The 22,959-nt window shown below is 48.7% G+C and overlaps 2 protein-coding genes across 4 annotated transcripts in view; one reads left to right on the forward strand and one right to left on the reverse strand.

Moving 5' to 3' along the window:
* The window catches only part of KIAA0319L (KIAA0319 like), a 118,473-nt gene extending 104,938 nt beyond the window's left edge, over positions 1-13,535 (reverse strand). Inside the window, exons 1-2 of one of the 3 annotated variants that reach the window (XM_047793308.1) lie at positions 13,416-13,535; positions 10,076-10,242 (exon numbers count right to left, since the gene is read on the reverse strand). In XM_047793308.1, coding sequence (XP_047649264.1) covers positions 10,076-10,214 — 139 coding nt within the window. In that variant the 5' untranslated portion in view covers positions 10,215-10,242; positions 13,416-13,535. Of the gene's footprint in view, positions 1-10,075; positions 10,243-11,421; positions 12,992-13,077; positions 13,357-13,415 lie in introns of those variants that run through there. The other 2 variants (XM_047793307.1, XM_047793309.1) reach the window with 2 other exon arrangements.
* Positions 13,506-22,594, forward strand: NCDN (neurochondrin). The gene is made up of 7 exons (XM_047793311.1): positions 13,506-14,091; positions 14,954-15,094; positions 16,190-17,158; positions 18,191-18,432; positions 19,070-19,294; positions 19,657-19,799; positions 21,067-22,594. The coding sequence occupies exons 1-7, from the start codon at positions 14,059-14,061 to the stop codon at positions 21,501-21,503; spliced, it is 2,190 nt and encodes a 729-aa protein (XP_047649267.1). The 5' UTR covers positions 13,506-14,058; the 3' UTR covers positions 21,504-22,594.
* The last annotated feature ends 365 nt before the right edge of the window (positions 22,595-22,959 follow it).

Raw genomic sequence — 22,959 nt, forward strand, 5'->3', positions numbered from 1 at the left:
ATGCCATCTGGTCTGACTGGTACAACAGAGGCTACAGCCCTACAATTACAACTAAAAGGTAGGGAAGTGAGTCCAGGTGCCTTCTGTCTGCCAGGGGCAAATGCAAGCAGTTATGAGAACAAGACAGGAATGAAAACTAGTGGGGAAAAGAGTTCTTATTAAGCTGGAAGCTGTCTTTGTCCCATCTGCAGTCACTTTGAGAGTTGAGGATAATAATCTCTCTCACCCAGAGTTTAAGAATAATTAAAAAATAAAACATGGCAGGAGTTCCCTTTGTAGCTCAGTGGTTAATGAACCCGACTAGGATCCATGAGGATTCGGGTTCAATCCCTGGCCTCACTCAGTGGGTTAAGGATCTGGCGTTGCCATGAGCTGTGGTGTAGGTCAAAGACGAGGCTCAGATCCTGCATTGCTGTGGCTGTGGTGTAGGCCAGCAGCTGTAGCTCCAATTCAACCCCTAGCCTGGGAACTTCCATTTGTCACGAGTGGAAGTTTAAGCAATAAATAAATAAATAAATAAATAAGCAATAAATAAATAAATCATGGCATTTACAGGTAGAAGGAAACTAAAATGTCATCTTATAGGTGCTAAGGTAACTACAGAACATAGCTTAGATGGATAATCACAAATTGGCTTCCTGATTCTTTCCTACACTGAATTAAACTTACCAAGTGGACAAATTGGCTATCTTGGCATGGGTATACCAGTTAAACCATGGCAGGAAGAAAACACATGAAAATCCTGAAGACTGGCCATTCTATACAACAAAATTCTTTTCCGATTTCACCAATCAGAAAAATCACTCTTCCTTGGAGTCCCCACTGTGGTTCAGCAGGTTAAAAATCTAAGGTAGTGTCATGAGGATGTGGGTTCAACCCCTGGCCTCACTCAGTGGGTTAGGGATCCAGTGTTGCTGCAAGTTGCTGTGTAGGTTACAGACACAGCTCAGATCTGGTGTTGCCATGGTGTTTAGGCCTGCAGCTGCAGCTCCAATTTGACCCCTAGCCCAGGAATTTCCACATGCCACAGGTGCAGCTGTTAAAAAAAAAAAAAGGAAAAGAAAAAAGAAAAACCACTCTTCCATTCATGGAGAGAGCCAGAGAAAAGGTGGGAAAAAAGAGCAAAAATAACCTTCCAAACATTGGCCCCTTTGGGAAGTAAAGTGCCCACTTAATGGGTCAAGACTGAAACACAGAACAGGAAAGATTTGGAGTTCCCGTTGTGGCGTAGTGGTTAATGGATCCGACTAAGAACCATGAGGTTGCGGGTTTGATCCCTGGCTCAGTGGGTTAAGGATCTGGTGCTGCCGTGAGCTGTGGTGTGGGTCGCAGACGCGGCTCGGATCCCACGCTGCTGTGGCTATGGTGTAGGCCAGTGGCTACAGCTCCAATTAGACCCCTAGGCCTGGGAACTTCCATATGCCGTGGGAGCAACTCGAGAAAAGGCAAAAAGACAAAAAAAAAAAAGAAGAAGAAGAAGAACAGGAAAGATCTATTCTCCTTAACATTTATATTACAAGGTGGCCCTATTTCCAGCATCATCCTTAGGTTTACCTAACAAACCTTTATTGCTACTTACTATGTGCTAAATGTTAGGTATGTAACTACGAGTAAGATAGTTTCATGAAGTAGGCACCCAAGCAAATAACCATAGCAAATCTCCGCTCATAACCATTATGGAATAACCGATAACAGACTCACCATCTACCATGAATAACGAGGAAACTGGACAGAATATACATGACAACTGTTTTCCATCAGGAAGTAAAAGGCAGTGCAAGGCTACAATTACTAGAAGAAAGGAAATTTGAAGTGAGCCCCATAATTGCTCGGTTCTCCTTTAAGGGACAACTTCTCAACCATAGCACAGAAAGCTGGAACCCAAACAGAACAGAGGGGTTTCACCAAGCCCAAGAAGCAGAGATCTGAGTTTGGCTAGAATTTGAGTGGTAAGACACTGGAGAAGGAGCTGTGAAAAGAGGGGATTCCAAAAGGCTAAGAGCTGGGACATAAAGCACAAGGCAAGACCACCTAGTGTTTATTACACGGTAGATACTACAAGGATGAGAGGGAAACAGAATGACTAGAGGTCAAGTAGTACTGGGGTAGGAAGTAGGAGCATTTTGGAATTCCAGCTCTGCCAAAATATAGAAATCACATTAACTTCACAGATCAGCAGGTACTAGAAATGCCTTTAGGAGTAAGGATTGCACTCCAGGGCAATACTCACTCTGATCCTCTCCATAAAGCCTAAAACCACAGAGTATAATGTGGCACAGTAACAGTGAAATGTACAGACACTATGAGAACATTAAACAACAAGTTCAAATCACAGGCTTCAGGGAGAGGACTGGAAAGGAGCTTATGTCTACCTGAATCAGAATACATCAGGTAGAAAGGTAACAGCATATGCAAAGGAATGACATGCACTCTATCAGCAGTGATCTGAATGTGGAAGAGAAGAGGAGTACAGAATGACTCAGGGATTTATACCTCAGAATATGAGTGGAGGTGGTCTTTTCACTGCTTTAGGGAATACAGGAGGAAGAAGGGTAAAAGACCATGAGTTCAGTCTTGATATATTAAGTTAGAGGTAGCTGGGAGACATCCAGTTAGAGACATGTGACATACACGTGCCCACGTGGTCTGGAGCCCTGAGAGAAGTGAATGAACACTTACAGATCTGGGAGTAATGAGCACACAGGTCACGAGTATGGGAAAGAATGAGATTACCCAGGGAGAACACATAGGAGTGAGACAAGAAAGGGTTGAAACAGAACCCTGAAGAACAAAACATTTAAGGGACAAGCTTAGAATAAATAATTAGAGAGGGCGATGTATCAACTAAGGAGAACAAAAAAAAAAAAAAACATGGTGTAACGTAAGGCAACTGAGAAAAGGGTATCAAGAAAGTAGTCACAGCAGCAGAGATGCTAAGCAAGGTAAAAAGTAAAGATGTCCAACCAGGGGAGTCCCTGGTTACCTCAGTAGAGCCAAGGTTTAGGCAGAAGCCAGACCTCACTGGATTCAGAAGAAAACAAAAGTGGAAGAATGGGGAGGGAAAATGTGGTCTGCTCTCTCAGAAAACTTCCCTGGCTGGCGACGGTGAGCCAGCGACCTGGTTAGAGATCAAGAACAGTGCCTGGTTTAATAAACATTTGTTGAATGAATAAGCAACAATAATAAAACAAATGAATGATTTGTACCATCTAGTTGTTTGACCAGTCCTTGTTTCTTACTGTGTCAGTTTGCCTCTATGCAAACTGGATATCAGGCCCAAGTCAAGTTTCACCTCCCCCCTCCAAGACTTCCCTGATTTTTCTAACCTTCAATAATAACCTCCTCTGATAAATATACATATATGTATAACTGATTTATTTTGCTGTACGGCTGAAATTAGCACAACTTTATAAGTCAACTATATTCCAATAAAGTTAAAAAAAAAAAAAAAACCTTCCTCTACTATAACCAAAAAAGCAGAGAATAACAAGTGTTGGTGAGGACATGGAGAAATCCTCATACATTGCTGGTGGAAATATAAAATGGTGTGGCAACTGTAAAAAACAAAAAGTTAGACTTACCACATGATCCAGCAATTCCATTCCTAGATATAATAAACAAAATGTGGTATATACATACAGTGGAATATTATTCAGCCACGAAAAGGAGTGACATACTAATAAATGTTACAACATGAATGAATCTTGAAAACGTTAGGCTACGCAAAAGAAACTAGACATAAAAGGCCATATGCTGTATGAATCCATTTACAGTAAATGTCCAGAATAGGCAAATCCATAGTCAGAAAGTAGATCAGTGGTTTCCAGAAGCTAGGAGAGGGAGAAATAGGGAATGACTGCTAATGGGTATGAGGTTTCCTTTAGGGGGTGAGGAAAATGTTCTGGAATTAAATAGTGTTATTACACCTCAATTAAAAAATAAACGACCTCCTCTAATCTCTTACTACAGAATTTCTAAATTCTATCCATCCATTTAGCCCTACATCCATTGATTCATATTGAGTGAAATTACTCTCTTCAGCGACAGAGGTTCCCTGAAGACAGAGAACGTCATCAATGTTCTCCTGGGCTACTAGTTCATTAGCTTCCTAACAGATATCCTTTCCTCAAGCCCTGACCTCCCTCCCCTTTCCATCTTCTTCCCATCCCTACCATTACCATTCCCTTATATTCCAGCAAAAATGTTCCAGCAATTTACAAGTATTTACTCTTTGGCCTAAAATTTTCTATAGCTCTGAATTTCCTAAGGCAATGATCTCCAAAACAAAGATTTTGCTTACCAGAGTTGCAAAAGACAAATCATTGTGATGTGAAAAGAAAATATTAAAACTATATTTTTTTAAGTTGATTGTGTTAAGGTTTTGCTTTGGCATCTCGTATAAAGTAAAAACAAACACATATTGAGGTACATCTTCAAATTTCTTTATGGATATGAGAGTATAATCAAGAAAATATGCAGACCACCTGCCTTAAAAGATAAAACTCAAAGCTTCTTTCCATGGCATACAAGATCCTTTATCACCTGGCCACCATTTCCCTCTTCAGGTTGCCATTCCAGCTTTGCTCTTTGCATTTCAGCTGCACTAAACTGCAGAGAGAGCTTCTTCTACATACCAAGCTGTTTCATAATTTTGTGCTTTTGCTCTTGCAATCCCACTGCCTGGGAATATCCTTCAAATTCAACCTTCAAAACTCTGTTCAGGCATCAGCTTCTCTGGAGAGAATTCTTCAGCTCTCCTCCTTCATCTCTCAGCTGAATGCTTCTCTGGTTGCAGTAGCACTCTGGGCACTGCATCCCTCTATTTTCTCACTTAACACATCATAATAATTATACATCTATCTCCCTCATTAAATTGGGAGTTCTTTCAGGGCAGGAACTGTATTGTGCTCCTCTTTATTACCCTCACGCTTAGCCTAGGTCCAGACTCCTAATAAGTTCTCAAAAACTGGCTCTGAATTGAATACTTTTTTCTCTGCACTCAAAATACTTATTAACTAACTCTATATAATCTACTTCCCAGAAGCAAGGGAACAAGAGTAAACATTTTCATAACCAAGTGTTAGCTTTAGGCGTACATTAGCCCCAAAGATTCTCCTTGGTTTAAGTTTCCAAGGCTTTGCTGTGGCTGTGGTATAGGCCAGCAGTTATAGCTCTGATTCGACCCCCAGCCTGGGAATCTCCATATGCCGCAGGAGCAGCCCAAAAAAAAGACAAAAGGACAAAAAAAAAAAATTCCAAGGCTGCTGTATACCCTCTCCCATGCATGTGCATGCATAACTCTTAATGTACACATTCTTTCTTTAGATGTTAACACATTGGTGAATATTTTAATCAGATCTTGCCGTCCTGAAAGGCATAAAGTACCTTCCTTAAAGTGCCCTCGCATACCTCTGCTCTGTTCATTTTAAGTTTTAGCTCTAAAGTGATACATTGTGTTTATTTTAACATTTAATTCTCAAAGGAAAATTCCCTTATTGTTAATTTATTATTCAGTCAGCAAATACTTTTATGGTGCATCTACTATGTGCCAAGACCTTGGTACTCGCTAGGAATTGCTAGTATAAGCAAAACAGGCAAAATCTCTGCTCTCAAGAAGCTGACAAGTTACTGCAGGAATTTCCAAATTCTTGGGGTCACTTCACATTTGTCTCCAGATACTGACAGTCTCTAGACCAAAATGCTATTTTAAGTCTTTTAACAAAAACCTTAAACAGAAACATAGTGTCTCAATGGCCCACAAGGAAAACAGAGAATCTTTTATCAGACAAATTGTAATCACTTCCTTCTGGCAGTGGGATCTAGCACTGAACCCAAAGTTGAAATAAAAAAGAAGCCCACTACACATATTGATGGGTAACTGTGACTGTTCCGGAGATAGAGAAACTGCTAAGTGGTAAACAGCAATGAGGATAACTGGAGAGCTGCTTTATTTTGGTTAGTTTTTCAAGAATAATTTCTATAATCCATGAGCTAAAGGACAACAGCAAACAATCTATGTATTTTATCATGGAAAACTTAAGAGCTCAGATAAAAACTGAACAAATGTATGAATAAATACTAACTCAGACTATCAATAATAGGTTTTTGCTACTATTGCTTACTATTGCTTTGATGTTGCCTTTTCAGGTAGGTTTTTCTCCCCCCTTATAAAAAGAGTTAATATGTACCACTACTGAAAATAATATATAAACATTTTGTTATATATCTTGTTTCAGACTTCCTATTACATAAGAATATTTTTTCTTTTCACAAAATTGACACCAATTTTGAATATGAATATCATGCTTTTTCATTTAATAAGAGGAGCATTTCCCATATACTTATTATTCTAAAATGTAAATTTTTAAGTCAGATAACATTTTACCACGTGGACAAGCCTACTGTCACCACACTCCTGTTGTGGAACAGGTTCTAAAAATGTTTTGCAACACACAGAATAAATGAAGTATTGATGAATGATCTCATTCATAACCATCTAAATATGTCCTTGAGGTAAATTCCTAAAAACGGAATTACTAAGTCAAAGGATATGAACTTTTTAAAGATCTTGATTTTATGCCAAAAAGTTTTCTGTTCAAACTCCCCAGCACAACAGGAGGGAGGCCACATCACCTCTTGGCAACACCAGATATTACTTTGATCTTCATCAACATACTATATTAAAAAGGATTTCTCATTTAACTTTTTTTTCTTTTTTCTCCCCCTCCCCATTTTTTTTTAAGGGCTGCGTCCACAGCATATGGAAGTTCCCAGGCTAGGGGTCAAACTGGAGCCGAAGCCAACAGCCTACGCCATAGCCACAGCAACGCCAGATCCAAGCTGCATCTGTGACCTATGCCGCAACTTATGGCAATATCGGATCCTTAACCCACTGATTGAAGCCAGGGATCGAACCCACAACCTCACGGATACTAGTCGGGTTCTTAACCTGCTGAACCACAATGGGAAATCCGTATTTCTCATTTTAATCTGCAGCTCTCTGGTTAATAATGAAAATGAACATTTTGTTTTAAGTTTATAAATCTTTTTTTTTTGGCCACATCCATGGCATGCAGAAGTTCCAGAGCCAGGGATCTAACCTGTGCCAGAGTGGCAACCTGAGCCAAAGCAGTGACAATTCTGCATCCTTAACCCACTGAGCCACTAGGAACTCCTAAATCATTTTAATTTCTCATTTATGATACTCTCTGTTTATATCTCTTACTCATTTTTGCTATTAGGACATTGCATTTTTTGAAAAACTGATGTAAAAGAGCTCTGATAAATTAAAATATACAATAAATCTGTCATGTGTGGCCTGCATGCTACCTCAGTTTGAACACACATAGTTCTTGGTCCTTAGACAGTAAAAGCTCCAAACTTTTATCAAACAGAACTGGTGCACAGAGTGCCCTCTGTGGCTCAGCAGTTGACGAACTCAACTAGGGTTCATGAGGATTCGGGTTTGATCCCTGGCCTCTATCAGTGGGTTAAGGATCCAGCATTGCCATGAACTATGGTGTAGGGCACAGACATGGCTCGGATCCTGCGTTGCTGTGGCTGTGGCATATGCCTGTGGCTGTGGCATAGGCCAGCAGCTGTAGCTCCAATTCGACCCCTAGCCTGGGAACTTCCATATGCAGCAGGTGTGACCCTAAAAAGCAAAAACAAAACAAAACAAAACAAAACAAAACACAAAAAAACAGAACTGGTACAATCTAATTCCCATCAAACCACTCCTAACAATACTACCTTTTCACCTTTCACACTCGATCTGTTCATTAGGGTGCTGTTTTTAAGCACCAAACTCCAGGGATTAAAAAAACAGCCCAATGAACCCACAGTACTATGTTTAACCAACTAGCTTGGAAAACACAGAAACACTCAGAAATGTTTCTTCCTCCCCTATACTCAGAATCTCTCAAATAACAAATGCTCGTCCTGGGTCAAGGCAAAAAAAAAAAACAACTGTCTGGTTCTCCAAAAGATCATTTGTGGTTGGAAGGCAGGGTAGCAGAAGAAAAAGAGTGTGAGCTCTGGAGTGGAAAAACCTAGGTTTAGATTCATGGCTCTGTCATGTTCTTTTTGTGAGACCCTGCTCAAGTCATTTTGCCTTTCTGGGCCTCCTCAATTTCCTCATCTACAAAGTAAAACAATCTATTTTGGGATTATCACAAGGATTAAATGAAATACATGTAATGTTTATAACCAGGGGTCTGCTATGTGGTTGGTGTACTTCAAAAAATGTCATTTTCCTACTCTGATGGTTCTAAAACAGTTAGTTAATTCAAATGATCTTATATAAAATGTTGGCCTGAAATAGTTAGCTGTCCCAGCAAAGCATCATCTGAGTAAAAAACATTTAGGTCAGCTTTCTGTCAACTGCAATTTCCACTGCTATAATTATGCAATCATCAACCACCACTGCAAGACAACAAAAAACCCTAAAGCTGATGTACTGAAATTGCTAAATACAGTGATTATTTGATTCTCAAGATCATGGCCACCAATTCCTTTTGGAAAGCAACAGAAATCTTTGTAATTATAGGAGCAAATGACTGATTATCCCAGACAGTGGTCTCTACAACAGAAGTCTTTTCGTCACTGCCCAGAACAGCAGCATACTCAAAAGTTATTCTCAAATTGCTGTTTTTTCACATGCCATACTCTGAAAAGAACAATGTCAACAAAAGAACTGAAAGAAAAAAGATGGAAAAAAAAAGGATATTCTTTGAAATTTAGCCTTCTTGGCACTTTTTCCTGGCAAGAGTTTCTAGACTGGTGAAACAATCTCTTTATAAAATCTATCAGCATAACCCCTTTCCATGGAAAAAGCAAGGAACACATTCTCCCTCTAAGTGTAGAATACAGCTTCCTTCAGGAAAGAAATCAAAGCATCATTTATGATCATAGCCCTGTACTACACACTTAAATTACATTAACTTAAAAAAATTCTTTTTGGCCACACCTCGGCATGCAATAGTTCCCAGGCCTATGATCAAACAAGCACCAGAGCAAGTGACCCAAGCCACAGCAGTGACAATGCCAGATCGTTAACTGCTTGGCCACCAGGGATTTTTTTTTGTCTTTTGTCTTTTTAGGGCTGCAACCTAGGCAAATGGAGGTTCCCAGGGACTAGGGGTCCAATCAGAGCTATAGCTTCCAGCCTATACCACAGCCTCAGCAATGCCAGATCCAAGCCGCATCTGCAACCTACACCACAGCTCAAAGCAACACTGGGTCCTTAACCCACTGAGCAAGGCCAGGGATTGAACCTGCATCTTCATGGATGCTACTCAGACTCATTTCCGCTGAGCCGCATCGGGAACTCCTTCCTTATGTTATCTTTTAAATCGAGTTATGAGGTCTTATCCTTCTTCACAGACAACAGGTAACTTGCTCAAGGTTTTAGAGTTACGTAAAAAGCAACATCTAGCTCCAGGACCCAGGTCTATCTAACTTTGAAACTTTTTTCATTACATTTTCATCAAATCTCAAAACGATCATGCCAATTCTCCTTTATGAGAAAGAGAGCCCCCTCAAAAAAAAAAAAAAAAAGAAAGAAAGAAAGAAAGAGCCCAATTTAAAATTTTAGCTTAAAATAAATAAACCCGGAGTTCCCGTCGTGGCGCAGTGGTTAACAAATCCGACTAGGAACCATGAGATTGCGGGTTCGGTCCCTGCCCTTGCTCAGTGGGTTAACGATCCGGCGTTGCCGTGAGCTGTGGTGTAGGTTGCAGACGCGGCTCGGATCCCGAGTTGCTGTGGCTCTGGCGTAGGCCGGTGGCTACAGCTCCAATTCAACCCCTAGCCTGGGAACCTCCATATGCCGCGGGAGCGGCCCAAGAAATAGCAACAACAACAACAACAACAAAAAGACAAAAGACAAAAAAATTAAAAAATAAAATAAAATAAAATAAATAAACCCAATGAAATAAATGTCCACCAAAAGGATGACCATTTCCATCAACCAGCAGATTGCTCTTCTGGCTCCTACTAGTCTTTAAAATGAACTGAAGGATTCAAACAGAGTACCCCTTTTAAAAAAACCTTAAATATATTTTAAAAAATGTACCTATTGTCAACCACAGAGCACTGAAGCAGAAGCAAATACAAAACAGGTACAGGCTTCTGAACCACTTCACAGATGTCTGCCAACAAAGTCTTGATAAAATCCAGGAAGCAGAGCTTGGCTTGATTCCCAGCTTCTCCATGGCCTTCTAGACAGGCAGGACCAGTCCACTAGAAAGAAAGAAAAAGAAAAAATGATATGCCAAGTGATTAATAATTGATTCCTCAAAATGCAGAGTGCTAAAGAATGTGACAGAATTAGGGAAAAGAGAAATTTCAAGTTTGTCTTTCACTGTTCATACCTGCCTATAAATTTTAAACCTGAGCTTTGACATAGCCTATAATTATCAGGATAAAAACATAGCAAGGGGTATGAAATGAATCCACTGCAAAACTGAAACACTTTATATTCTATTATTTTCTAATCTAACAGCTAATCATCTATGTGTAAGAATGGAAAGAGCACCAGACTGCAAAAAACAAAAAAGATCTGAATTTCAGTTCCAGTTAGACTAACAGCTTTGTGACTTTGTCCAAACACATTTTCTTATCTATTAAGTTTGGAGCATGAGAGGTAAGCTAATCTGAAGGTCTTTCTAGCCATGTTTTTAAAATCTTTTAATGTGACTGTCTTTAACAGGCCATGCACTCTCCAGCTTGCTCCAGTCCCCACCACTCATCTTTAAAACAGATTCTGCTTACACTTTGATGTAACCTCCCAGATCCCTAGAAGCATTGGCAATTCCTCACTTAAATCCATCGACAGGTATTTACATAGCTTCTATTAGGTACTACGCATTGTGCTGGCTACTCTAGAATCTAGGGGCTGATTTTTTTTTTGTCTTTTGTCTTTTTGCCATTTCTTGGGCTGCTCCTGCGGCATATGGAGGTTCCCAGGTTAGGGGTCTAATTGAAGCTGTAGCCACTGGCCTATGCCAGAGCCACAGCGACGCATGATCCAAGCAAGCCACGTCTGCGACCTACACCACAGCTCGCAGCAACACCAGATCCTTAACCCACTGAGCCACGACAGGAACTCCAAGGAGCTGAATGATTTAGGTCCTTTCCAGAAGAAAAAAAATGATTTTCCATCAGTTTCTTCTTACATGATTTCCCTATATCATATAAATTATTATATAAATCTTGGCAGCATTACAAGAATTGCTGAATTCTGAAGAAGGAATTCAGAAGTCCTCTGCCCTAAATATGCACCTGTCATCCACATCTGGCAAATGACACAGACTGACAACACAAAGTCCCAGCCAGCACTGTATAGGTTGGATATTAATACCAAATACCCGGAAATAGACAAACGCACACACAGAGCTACAAAACTAAGGTATGGCTCACCCAAGAAAAAGCTTTAATTGAGCCTTAAGCATCTGAAGTACTTCATTCTTCTCATTTGCTTCCATCCATTACTATTTCTAGTGGTTTGTAGTTGTATGTTAGGGAGAAGGGGGCAACAAGGTCTGTGGTCCAGAGACACACTTAAGAGATTATGAAATGGAGCCTAAGCCAGAAAGTATATCCAGAAACTTTTCTAGATTTTCACGATGGAATGGGTGAGAGTGTGTGTGTGTGTGTATGAATCTCATCCAACACATTTCTGCCTACCACAAAAGGATTTTAAATTCAAGGTGACTCAACACCTGTCATCAATAGCGTGGCAGGTGGGCGACAGAAGCACAAAAGAAATGAATAGCTTTTGAAAATGGGAGTAATAAACACCATTGGATTAGCAAGATGATTAGAAGTGCAATGTCTCGCAAATCATGCATGAGAGAGAGGCAGTTATTTTCCTGTGAACTCCCAGCCATTTCTCTGAAACCTACAATTGCCTAAGGGCACAAATCACTCCTAGGGTCCAGCCAGAGGCTTGCTGACCAGAGGCAAGAACAATACATCACCAAGATCCAAATGGTTTGTTATAGAAGCAAAGGGAAACAGCCCATGGAGAGAACACACACCCCCACAATACTTGACAAATGAAAATCTAGAAAAGCTTGCAATAGTTCTGGCATTTAGGGCGTTACAAGTACACCCGAAATAAAAGCACTCTCTGTTGCAGCAGCTGTTCAGACAGAGCAGGGGGTAATGTTTACTTAATACTTCAGGTTGATGGGGGATGTATCATAGTTCAGTCTGTCAGCTACATACGTGGAACTCCATTTATGTACCCAGCGATAAGATATGTTTGAGCAACGACAGAGCACGGCTGAAACAGCCTATTCAACTGGTATGAGTAATCAAGAATAAAGCTCCTTAAAAAGAAAAGTCTAAGATATTTGGGAAAGTTACAGAACAGACTGCCATGAATAGCTTTGCTTATATTTGCAGACATTGTTTTCCAAATAGCTGGAAAAATGAACAGATTGTTCTGGGAGGTCGTCTTTCCAGTTTGTTCCTAGCTTCCAGTCTGATTAATCAGATAAGAAAACACACGGAGAGTCGGCTAATGCTCCTCACTAACCGCATCTACTGTCGGTTGGACACAACCTCCCTGAGGTGAGAGAAAGCAAAGCTTTCCTGGAATCTCGCCAGAGGTCTTTTCTCTTGACTTCCTTCATTTCACCTTTGTGCTCACTGCGGCCACCACAGGACCCTTCTGTGGGGCATAATTTTCCAAGTCCTGAATAAGACAGGTTTCGCATCATAATTCACACTTAGTGCTCAGCCCCGCCCCCCTTATTCTGTTCAACTTTCTGTCTTGGTGGGGGAACAAACACCAGGGACAGTAGCTACGGGCAAGGGAAGAAGACCAGCTGAGTTTCGAGGCCATTCTGTCTGTCGGGGAATAGAGGGAGCCGCATGACCAGGCCCGGGCGGGATTCAGCCTGGAACTCGAGCTCCGAACCTGCAAAACCAGAAACAACTGGCTGCTCTAGTGGGGTCAGGAGCACCACCTCCGGGTCCCAGCGCACACACAGAAAGAGCCTCTCCCGCTTGCCCCTCCCTTGAGCTCGTGGTCCTCCGCCTGGCAGCCAGCCGCCCCCGGCCACCTACCGGGGCTCAGGGCCACACAGCGGGGCCCCGGCTCTCGGCGGCCTCCGCCTCTTCCCGGTCCATGGGGTCAGGGCCCCAACCTTCGCTCCTCTCACCCAGAGGAGGAGGAAAAGGAAGAAAGGGGTGCGGGCTCCCCACCGGGATAGCTCCCTCTCGCCTCAGCCTCTCCGGTCAGCTACGGCGGCCGAAACACCGCCCCCTCCCACCTCCCGGGCTCAACCCGGAAACACACTTCGCATGCTAAGCAAGCCCTCCTGCCCCCGGAAGCTCAATTCCATCCTCGAGCCAGAGGTGGAGGAGGGATAGTGCCGGGGGAGGGGGGGGTTAGAACTACGCACGAGCGAAGGAACCGGGGTCCCCAAGCTGTCGCCTCCTGCTCTTCCGAGGCGGTCTGCACCTTCACTCGCCCTGCGGAGCCCCAGGCCTCAGGCTCTGGCAATACCCATAAGCAAGATGGCGGCAGCGGCAGCACCCCCTACGGCTTAGCGCCCAGCCGTGCCATTGGCCAGAGCCTGGAGTGAGGCCGCGGCGGATTGGTCGAGAGCGGTGCGGGGGTGGGGGTGGAGCTGCAGCAGCCTGGAGCCAGGAGTGGGCAACGCGGCGTGAGCAGCGGCCCCAGGCTCCTGGAGCATCGCGCTCGGAGAAGACTTCGCTGCTCGGGGCCGCAGCCTGGTGAGCTCAGCCCCCTTCAGGCCCTCCCCTACATCCCAGCTGGGGCCACTCGGAGCCGGCGCTGATCGATGCCCACACACCCCGGGGACCCTATCGCGACTCCATCGCGCCATATCGCGACATCACCGTGCTCTGTCGAGACTCCATTTTGTCACAGCCCTTTTCAGTATATAGCTATATCTTTTTTTACAAATTTGCCCTGTCATCTTTGGGGGCTGTCCCATGTCGTGATTTTGCCGTGATCTCTCCGTGACATCACCGCGCCATCGTGAAGTGTGATCTCATCGCCGCCCTGTCGTGACTTCATCAATGTCGTGTTGTGACCTGGCTGCTGCGGGACAGGTGGTGACCGCCAGGAATCCTCCTCCCCTTCTCATCTCCCCATCTCAGCAGCCCCGCTTCGATTATCCGGCTTTTGGATTCTCCGTTGTCCTGGGAGCTACCCGGGACCCCTTCTTGCTTCTCCAGCCCCTTCCGGCATCGACAGGCTGGTAGCCGGGCGGGGAGGGCGAGGAGAGGGAACGCAAAGGGTTAATTCTGCTGTTGCTTCTGCTGCTGCTGCTGCTGCAGCTTCTGCCCGAGGGAGGGAAAGGAGAGGAGGCAAGGAGCCTGCGGGGGCGACTGAGAGACCTGGCTGGAGGGGTGGGGTCCCCAGAGGGGCCTCCTAGCCTTCCCTGGTCAGCGCCCTGTTTCTTCACTTCTGCTGAAGCTTGTCTCCTGCCTTTTCTGAAGAAGGGAGGGGAAAGGAAACCTAAGATGCCCTTTTCCCTCTTGTCGGCCTGAGTCCGGATAATCGAACTTCACCCATGTATGTTTCCATTCCTCCTTGTCTGTCCTCACCACTCCTTCCCTGTATGCCTGATGGAGGGAAACAAAACCTGGCCTTTGGTGCCAGGTGGCAGCGGAGCAGTGGGGCCAGCCCCCTCCCACCCCAAGGAGATTGGTGAGGTTAGCTGTCCAGCTGGGCATCAGGATGCATGGTCCTTCTTTCCCGCTTTCTGGAGGTGACCTTGGACCAGGGTCCCTTCTTCATCCCTAAGGACTTGTGGGTCCAGCCTCTTATAGGGGCTTCCCCAAGGGAGGTCAGTTCTGAGGAGTCCGTCCCTCCTGATCCTCCCCTCTGTGCTAATCCTTCCCTCCATCCTCCACTCCCACCCCCACCCCTCCTCTGCAGAGGGATGCTCAGTCCCTCTTGTGTTCACAGTTGGGCAAGGCGGGCATCATGGCCTCGGATTGCGAGCCAGCTCTGAACCAGGCAGAGGGCCGAAACCCCACCCTGGAGCGCTACCTTGGAGCCCTCCGTGAGGCCAAGAATGACAGCGAGCAGTTTGCAGCCCTGCTGCTAGTAAGGAACTGACTGAAAATTGGGAGGTGGGGAGGGCTGGGTGGTTGGGCCCCCAAGGAATGGGGTCAACAAGTCCCCAAAGTGGTGCTGGTAATCCTGTGGCACCAAAGAAGGCCCAAGGCATCTACCTGTGAACTCAGTTTTGCTCCCCTGAGTGTGGGAGCAAAGGGGAGAATGGGGGTTTATTCACCCCCTGGGAGCCTTGGAGGAGGCTGCTTAGGTCTGCTCTCTGGGGCATCCCAGAGCAGATGGGAGCTGACTCATAGGGTAACAGCAGCAGGTAGTAACTAGTGCAGAGTACTTGAGGGCTGGGGATAATTGTTCTGGGGGTGGAGAGAGTAGTGGGACTGGAATGACTGGGAAAGGGTCCTAGGGGATAGCCAGGATGGCAGTATGTAGGTTGAAGGTGAAGGATCTGGTTCGGGGCTTGACCCCATTGGAGGAACTCAAGCTGGGGACAGCAGAACAGGAGCTGCAGTGCTGGGGGGGTGGGGTGTTGGTGTGTGGGGGGTGAAGGGAGGAGGGAGTACAGCCGCTGCTTGTTTGCCATGGCAACAGGAAGAAGGCTCGAGAGTCAAGGGCTCACACTGCAGCAGAGGAGGTGTTTAGGTGAAACGTAAGGGGAAATGTTTTGACAGGCAGAGTGGCGAGACACAGGAGCCATTTCCCCTAAGAGGTGGCGGGAATGGATTAGAGACTTCTCTGGAGAGAGCAATTAGGGAGGTCCCCTAAACCCTTGGAGGATTTTTAACACTGAGTACTAAGCCTCTTCCAACTCTGGTTATGGGCATCTAGCTTAGACATCACGAAGAACTTCTCAACTAACGAGGTGATGAAATAGCAGAACAAGTAGTTGAGGAGGACCAGACCTCTCTTCCACAGGGGTTATCATAGATGAGGGATCCCAGAGGTCACACCTATCTGTCTCTGGGGAGAAGGAAGGAGCTGGATGAAATGATCTCTGGAAGGCTCCCTGACCCCTGAGCATCCTGTTATATAACCTAGTCCTGCTAATGTCCCCACCCCCCCAGAGGGCAGGGGACAGTCTTTGCCACCTCTTCCTTTCATCCTGCTGATAGCCCATACCTCCCTTAGGTGACCAAGGCAGTCAAAGCAGGTGACATCGATGCCAAAACTCGGCGGCGGATCTTTGATGCCGTCGGCTTCACCTTCCCCAATCGTCTCCTGACCACCAAGGAGGCGCCAGATGGCTGCCCCGACCACGTTCTCCGGGCCCTGGGTGTGGCCCTGCTGGCCTGCTTCTGCAGTGACCCTGAACTAGCTGCCCATCCCCAGGTCCTGAACAAGATCCCCATCCTTAGCACCTTTCTCACAGCCCGGGGGGACCCTGACGATGCTGCTCGCCGCTCCATGATCGATGACACCTACCAGTGCCTGACGGCCGTGGCAGGCACACCCCGTGGGCCCCGACACCTCATTGCTGGTGGCACCGTGTCTGCCCTGTGTCAGGCATACCTGGGGCACGGCTATGGCTTTGACCAGGCCCTGGCACTCCTGGTGGGGCTGCTGGCTGCTGCCGAGACACAATGCTGGAAGGAGGCAGAGCCCGACCTGCTCGCTGTTTTGCGGGGCCTCAGCGAAGATTTCCAGAAAGCTGAGGATGCCAGCAAGTTTGAGCTTTGCCAGCTGCTGCCCCTCTTTCTGCCCCCGACAACCGTGCCCTCTGAATGCCTCCGGGATCTGCAGGCTGGGCTGGCACGCATCCTGGGCAGCAAGCTGAGCTCCTGGCAGCGCAACCCCGCACTGAAGCTGGCAGCCCGCCTGGCGCACGCCTGCGGCTCCGACTGGATCCCAGCGGGCAGCTCCGGGAGCAAGTTCCTGGCCCTGCTGGTGAATCTGGCATGCGTAGAGGTACGGCTGGCACTGGAGGAGACAGGCACAGAGGTGAAAGAGGATGTGGTGACCGCCTGCTACGCGCTCATGGAGTTGGGGATCCAGGAGTGCACCCGCTGTGAGCAGTCCCTGCTTAAGGAGCCACAGAAGGTGCAGCTGGTGAGCGTCATGAAGGAGGCCATCGGGGCTGTCATCCACTATCTGCAGCAGGTAAGAGTGCCCAGTGTGGGAGGAGCCAGAAGACAAGGCAAAGGGGGAAGTGAAGCCCCGCACCTGGGTGTAACGGCCGATCCGATCCTGCGGCACTCCAGGGAGTAGTGCACGGCCCAGCCTCCCTCTCCCGCCCTCCCTGAGCCTCCACACAAGCACCATACCACACGCCATATGTGCACTCACATCACAGTACACACACGCGCACACACAACACAGTAACCTCCCACTCGCAGCCCTTCCCCCAGTCCACACACGAAATTGAAGCAGTCTGTTCTGCTCAATCTATAGCATTGCTTTACACACATACGTAGGCCAATGTGCAAGTGTGCAGGGAAAAGGAGCAGGGCCGTCTGGTTTCTGGCCTCTGTAGAGGTTCCCCTGACTCCATTTGATCACCTCCCCCAGTATCCCCTCTGCCCTCCCTGTCTGAGAGTCTAGCGATCCCGGCCTACAGGGGCTCGCTCAGAACTCTGATCTCTTTCATTGCCTGCTCCAGCCCCTAGACTCAGCAGCTGTATATCCCCCACACCACGCCAAGCTCCCATCGTCTCCTTCTTTCTGTCTTAGCCCCAAGGGGGCTTCTCTCCCACCGCCTCCACCATTAGGGGTATTTCCTTGGTGGCCGGGGGCCTGGCCTCCCCCTCTAGGTCAGAGCCACTGTAGAGAGAGTGTTTACTCAGCTTCGGACCTGTGAGTTCCCTTCTAGCCTTGAGCCACTTGAGAGGTGGGGGAGATGTAGAGGAGACTTGAGTCCCAGCTATGGCCAGAGCATGTTGTCTAAAGTCCAGTTCACGCAAACAGGCATGCCCTGGGGGCTTGCTCTCTGCCGGGGTCCCCGCTAAGTGTGTCCCCGCTAAGTGTGTCCCTGTGTGTGCTGGGCTCTGGTGCACGGGGCCTGCTTTTGAAGGGCTCGCAGGCCAGAATTAGAATTCTCTTGGAGTTTGATTATTTCTAGGCTGGTTGGCATGCTGGCCAGGCAGGGGAGGGTCTCCAGTCCCGCCTCATCTCAAAGGGATCCTTTGGCAACAGGTGGGGCAGGAGAAGCAGAAGGAGCCCTTTGTGTTTGCATCCGTGCGGATCCTGGGTGCCTGGCTGGCCGAGGAGACCTCATCCCTGCGCAAGGAAGTCTGCCAGCTGCTGCCCTTCCTCGTCCGCTATGCTAAGACCCTCTACGAGGAGGCTGAGGAGGCCAATGACCTCTCCCAGCAGGTGGCCACCCTGGCCATCTCCCCCAGCACCCCAGGACCCACCTGGCCAGGGGATGCTCTCCGGTGAGTTTGTAGTTATGGTCTGTTCAGCCAGAATGTTCTAAAGGAAGGAGTAACACAGGAACACCTCCTCTCCCCCCAACATGGGCTATGCCGGGCTTCCTGAGATTGAGGGGCATGAGATTGAGTATTATTTCGGTTTGTTAGGGTGTCAGGGGGCTTGTTCCCACAAAACACCTGGTGAGCCTAGTCTCACTTGCCAAACCCAGATCGCTCTATAAAGAGAGAACTGCTTATTGAGCCTCTACGGCCAGGCATTTTACTATACCTTTCCCAAAATGATCTCATCTGGTCTACACAGCAAATCTGGGATAGACGTCTCATTCACGTCTTCAGGATGAGGAAACCGGGACTCCAGGAGGTTAAAGTAACTTGCCCAGGAGTTGCTCAGAGGGTTAAGGACCCGGCATTATCACTGCTGTGGCCGCAGAGCCAAAAAAAAAAAAAAAGTAATTTGCTCACACTCAGAGCCCAAGTTTGAGTCCAGGCCTGTGCAACCCCAAAGCTTGTGCTCTTTGTGCAGTGCCTTCAAAAATGTGCTCTCCTCCCCTACTTCCATTTCTCTTAGATGGGGGTACCCCCCAAAAGGGAAGCCTGGTGCCTTCATCTCACACATCTGTCTCCCTTCTACACCCCCCAGGCTCCTCCTGCCCGGCTGGTGCCACCTGACAGTCGAAGATGGGCCCCGGGAGATCCTGATCAAGGAGGGGGCCCCCTCTCTTCTGTGCAAGTATTTCCTGCAGCAGTGGGAGCTCACTTCCCCTGGTCATGACACCTCAGTGCTGCCCGACAGCGTGGAGATTGGCCTACAGACCTGCTGTCACATCTTCCTCAACCTCGTGGTCACCGCACCTGGGCTGATCAAGTGAGGCTGGGGAGGAGGTTGGAGGAAGGAGGGGGCCTCTTCAAATTTGCCCCAAATCTCAGTTTCCTACTTTGCTTCCCTGTGCACATGAATTCCTGTTAGTGTTAGAACGAAAGGGTTTCAGAATGGAGAGAGAGCCACCCAACACGAAGATCTGGTGTATGTGGAACCCCCCCTCTGCAGCCATAACCCAGTCTCTGCTCCCCAGGTGCCACAGATGGGGCCTAACGTTAACTGTTCACCCTGCTGGCTAATTTCTTGCCAGACACTGGCCTGGGGAAGCCGGGAGCCCAAGTTTTCCCGGGGCTTGGTCTGGCCCTACTAATTCGCCACCTCCCATCTTTCTCTCTCTTTCTCCCCAGGCGAGATGCCTGCTTCACTTCTCTAATGAACACTCTGATGGCGTCGCTGCCCGCACTAGTGCAGCAGCAGGGGAGGCTGCTTCTGGCTGCCAACGTGGCCACCCTGGGCCTCCTCATGGCCCGGCTCCTTAGCACCTCTCCAGGTAAGCCCTGGGGTCCCAGCCCTAACAGACAGAGGCAGCAAACCTGGGTGATAGGCCTGCTGTGCTCAGGGCATAAGTCACCGTTTTCCAAAAATAGTTTTACAGAATTTTCCAGTCAAGAGGAAGTCTCTGAAGTGCATCTGCATCCCCCGCCCTCCCCACCCTTCTTCCCCAAATGATAACATTCTCTTCCTTCTGAAGACTTTTAAGGCAAGATCTGGTGGGTGTAAGCACAGGCCTGCTCGGAGGCACAGGCATAGGCACCTGGAATCCCCAGCAGCCCGAGGAATCTGAATTCTGTGTTTTCAAGGTGGAGCCGCCCCCACCCAGGCCTTGAGTCAAAAACATGACTTCTCTCCATTGAGGTTTTTCCTCTGCACCTCACCTCCCTCGTGACAGGCTTCAGTGCCTCTCTGAACATACCTTCCCCCGCACCCACCTCACTCTGGCTGCGTGCAGGGGGAGGGGTGTCCGCTCCAGCCCCTGCCAGCCCTCTGTGTCTCCCACTTTGGCCGTGGGTGTCTGCTTGGGTCCCTCTGTCCCTGCCTGTTCCCTGCGCCCCATCTGTCAGGTTGGAGGCGCTGCACAGATGCCTGGGAACAGAGTGTAATGAGCCCATACCCTCAATTGCCTCTGTTCCTGGTTGGGGGGAGGGGGGGGTGTACCCAGCAGCTGGAAGGGGTCCCAGTGGACCAGGGGCTCACCTGCCCTCTAGCCCCTGCACTCCCTCGGTCCCAGGCTGCCTCTCCACAGCCCCTGAGTAGAGCTGCAGCACTGATTCACCCACAGATGCCACCAGGTTATGCTAACAGCCCCCAGGAGAGTATCTGCAGTGCAGGGGGCAAACCCCTGCAGGCAGGTGAGCCAAACCGGGGACCCAGTCCATGGTCCCCTCTGGTACCCTTTTCTGGCCTAAGAATCAAATCGCTCTGCCCTCCCCAGCCTCTGTAGTACTAGGCTCAGCAGAGGCTCCTCAGACTATGGGAGGGTCCGACCACGAGGTAACGTCCCAGAGTTATTACATTTCATTCTCACAACAGCGTGCTAAAATTAGCACTCTTGGCCCCATTTTACAAGTGAAGAAACAAGACCCAGAAAAGTGAATTACCCAAGGTCACACAGTGAAGTCAGAGGTAGGGTTTGAACCCAGGCAGGCTGATGCTGGTCTATGCTCTGGCTCCTGAGTGTGCCACCAAGGAAGGGAAGGGAGGGTCTGGCGAGGCCACTGGCCCCTCTGGTTCATGCCCCCTCCCTCCTTGCCTTCCAGCTCTTCAGGGAACTCCAGCGTCCCGAGGTTTCTTCGCAGCTGCCATCCTCTTCCTGTCACAGTCCCACGTGGCCCGGGCCACGCCTGGCTCGGACCAGGCGGTGCTGGTCCTGTCCCCCGACTACGAGGGCATCTGGGCCGACCTGCAGGAGCTCTGGTTCCTGGGCATGCAGGCCTTCACAGGCTGCGTGCCCCTGCTGCCCTGGCTGGCCCCCGCCGCCCTGCGCTCCCGCTGGCCACAGGAGCTGCTCCAGCTGCTGGGCAGCGTCAGCCCCAACTCCGTCAAGCCTGAGATGGTAGCCGCCTATCAGGGCGTCCTGGTTGAGTTGGCACGGGCCAACCGGCTGTGCCGCGAGGCCATGAGGCTGCAGGCGGGTGAGGAGACGGCCAGCCACTACCGCATGGCCGCCCTGGAGCAATGCCTGGCAGAGCCCTGAGGGGGCATCCACTGGGGATAGAGCCGGGGGCGGGCGGCGAGGGAAGGAGGGAGGAGGCATCTTCCCTGAAGCCCCCAAGTTGGACCCCCCTCCCCAAACTTCCCCCACAAACACCCCAGCTTTTGGCTTTTCCAAGGGTGAGGGCATGGTGCCTACCCTTCAAATGTGAGGAACTGCGTCACGCCCCCTGGGCCCGCTCAGGGACAGGGATTGGCTTGGAAATCAGCGTGGCTGTCCCCTCCAGGCCAGGGGAGGTTGGAGCAACCCCCCAGGAGAGGGGCACTAGGTGGCATTGTGCCCAATGTCTGGCTCCCCTGTGGGAGGGAGGCCCCCCAGGTGGGACAGGGCTGGCAGGAGCCGGCTGCCTCGGCCCACGTGCCCTGCCGGCCAGGGCGTGGGCTCCCCTAGGCTGTGGTGCCCCTCTGGCCTCCCAGGTCCACGTCCTTTCAATTGGCCATTTGGTTCTTGCCCTTGGCCCTCTTGGGCAGAGCAGGCTCAGGCCATTGACATCGCAGTTCTTCCTATCAGCGTCAGTGACCCAGGGTCTGAACTGCCCCAGCCTTCCAGGGAAACCCGGGGCAGACAGGCCTGGTGGGGGGGTTGGGAAACCTCCTTCCACCTGAGCTTCCTGGAGGGGACCCAGGAGCCCTTGGGTCCTGGTCTCTAAGCTTTCGTGTCGTGTTGCAGCAGAGTGACAATGGGGGTTGGGGGGTTATTTATTTTTGCCTGTCCTTAATCCCTGCTTGGACACCTGAGCATCAGGTCCCTGTGCCCCTGGTGCCATCTGGCCTGGCTGGAGCCAGGAACCAGAGGGACGCTTTCCCAGAATCCGCATGTTTCCCTAGTAACTGCACCCCATCACCATCCTGGTGCCTGGCTTTTAACTTCCACCCCTGCCTATGATTCCGCTGCAGAGAGACGCGACTGGCGGCTCCAGCGGGGACTACTTTTCTTATGAATCCAGGGGACCCTCCCCCCAACCAATCCCTTGCTGCCCTCTCCTCTCCCCTCCCCTCCCCCAGTGCGTTCTCTGGTCGCCAAGTTCAAAGCTGTGCACATGTGGACACTCAATAAATGTTCATTGGTGACAAGATGGTTCCCATGTGGTCTGTCCTGCACCTTCTCCCTTCCAAGTCCCAGCAGCTCACAGCTACTATTTGCTGAACACATGCGCTGTTAAACACACCTCACATTCAGCCCTTCCAAGAATCAGTGAAGCCAGCATCATTCCGATTCTACAGGTGAAGAAACTCATCAGGCATGGGTAGGTGATTTGCTTGAGGTATTGCAGCTGGTAAATGCCAGAGCCAAGAACATGCAGGCTATCCGACTTCTCAGCCCACACCCTTCAATGCCAGAGCAGGTTGCAGACTAGCCTGCTGATGTGGTAAGGCCACTGGGGGCTCTGGTACTCTTGTGTACAAAGGAAGTGCTGCTCCTGCGTGGCAGCAGGTTG

This window comes from Phacochoerus africanus, chromosome 8 (genome assembly GCF_016906955.1).
Source record: "Phacochoerus africanus isolate WHEZ1 chromosome 8, ROS_Pafr_v1, whole genome shotgun sequence".
NCBI lineage: Eukaryota > Metazoa > Chordata > Mammalia > Artiodactyla > Suidae > Phacochoerus > Phacochoerus africanus.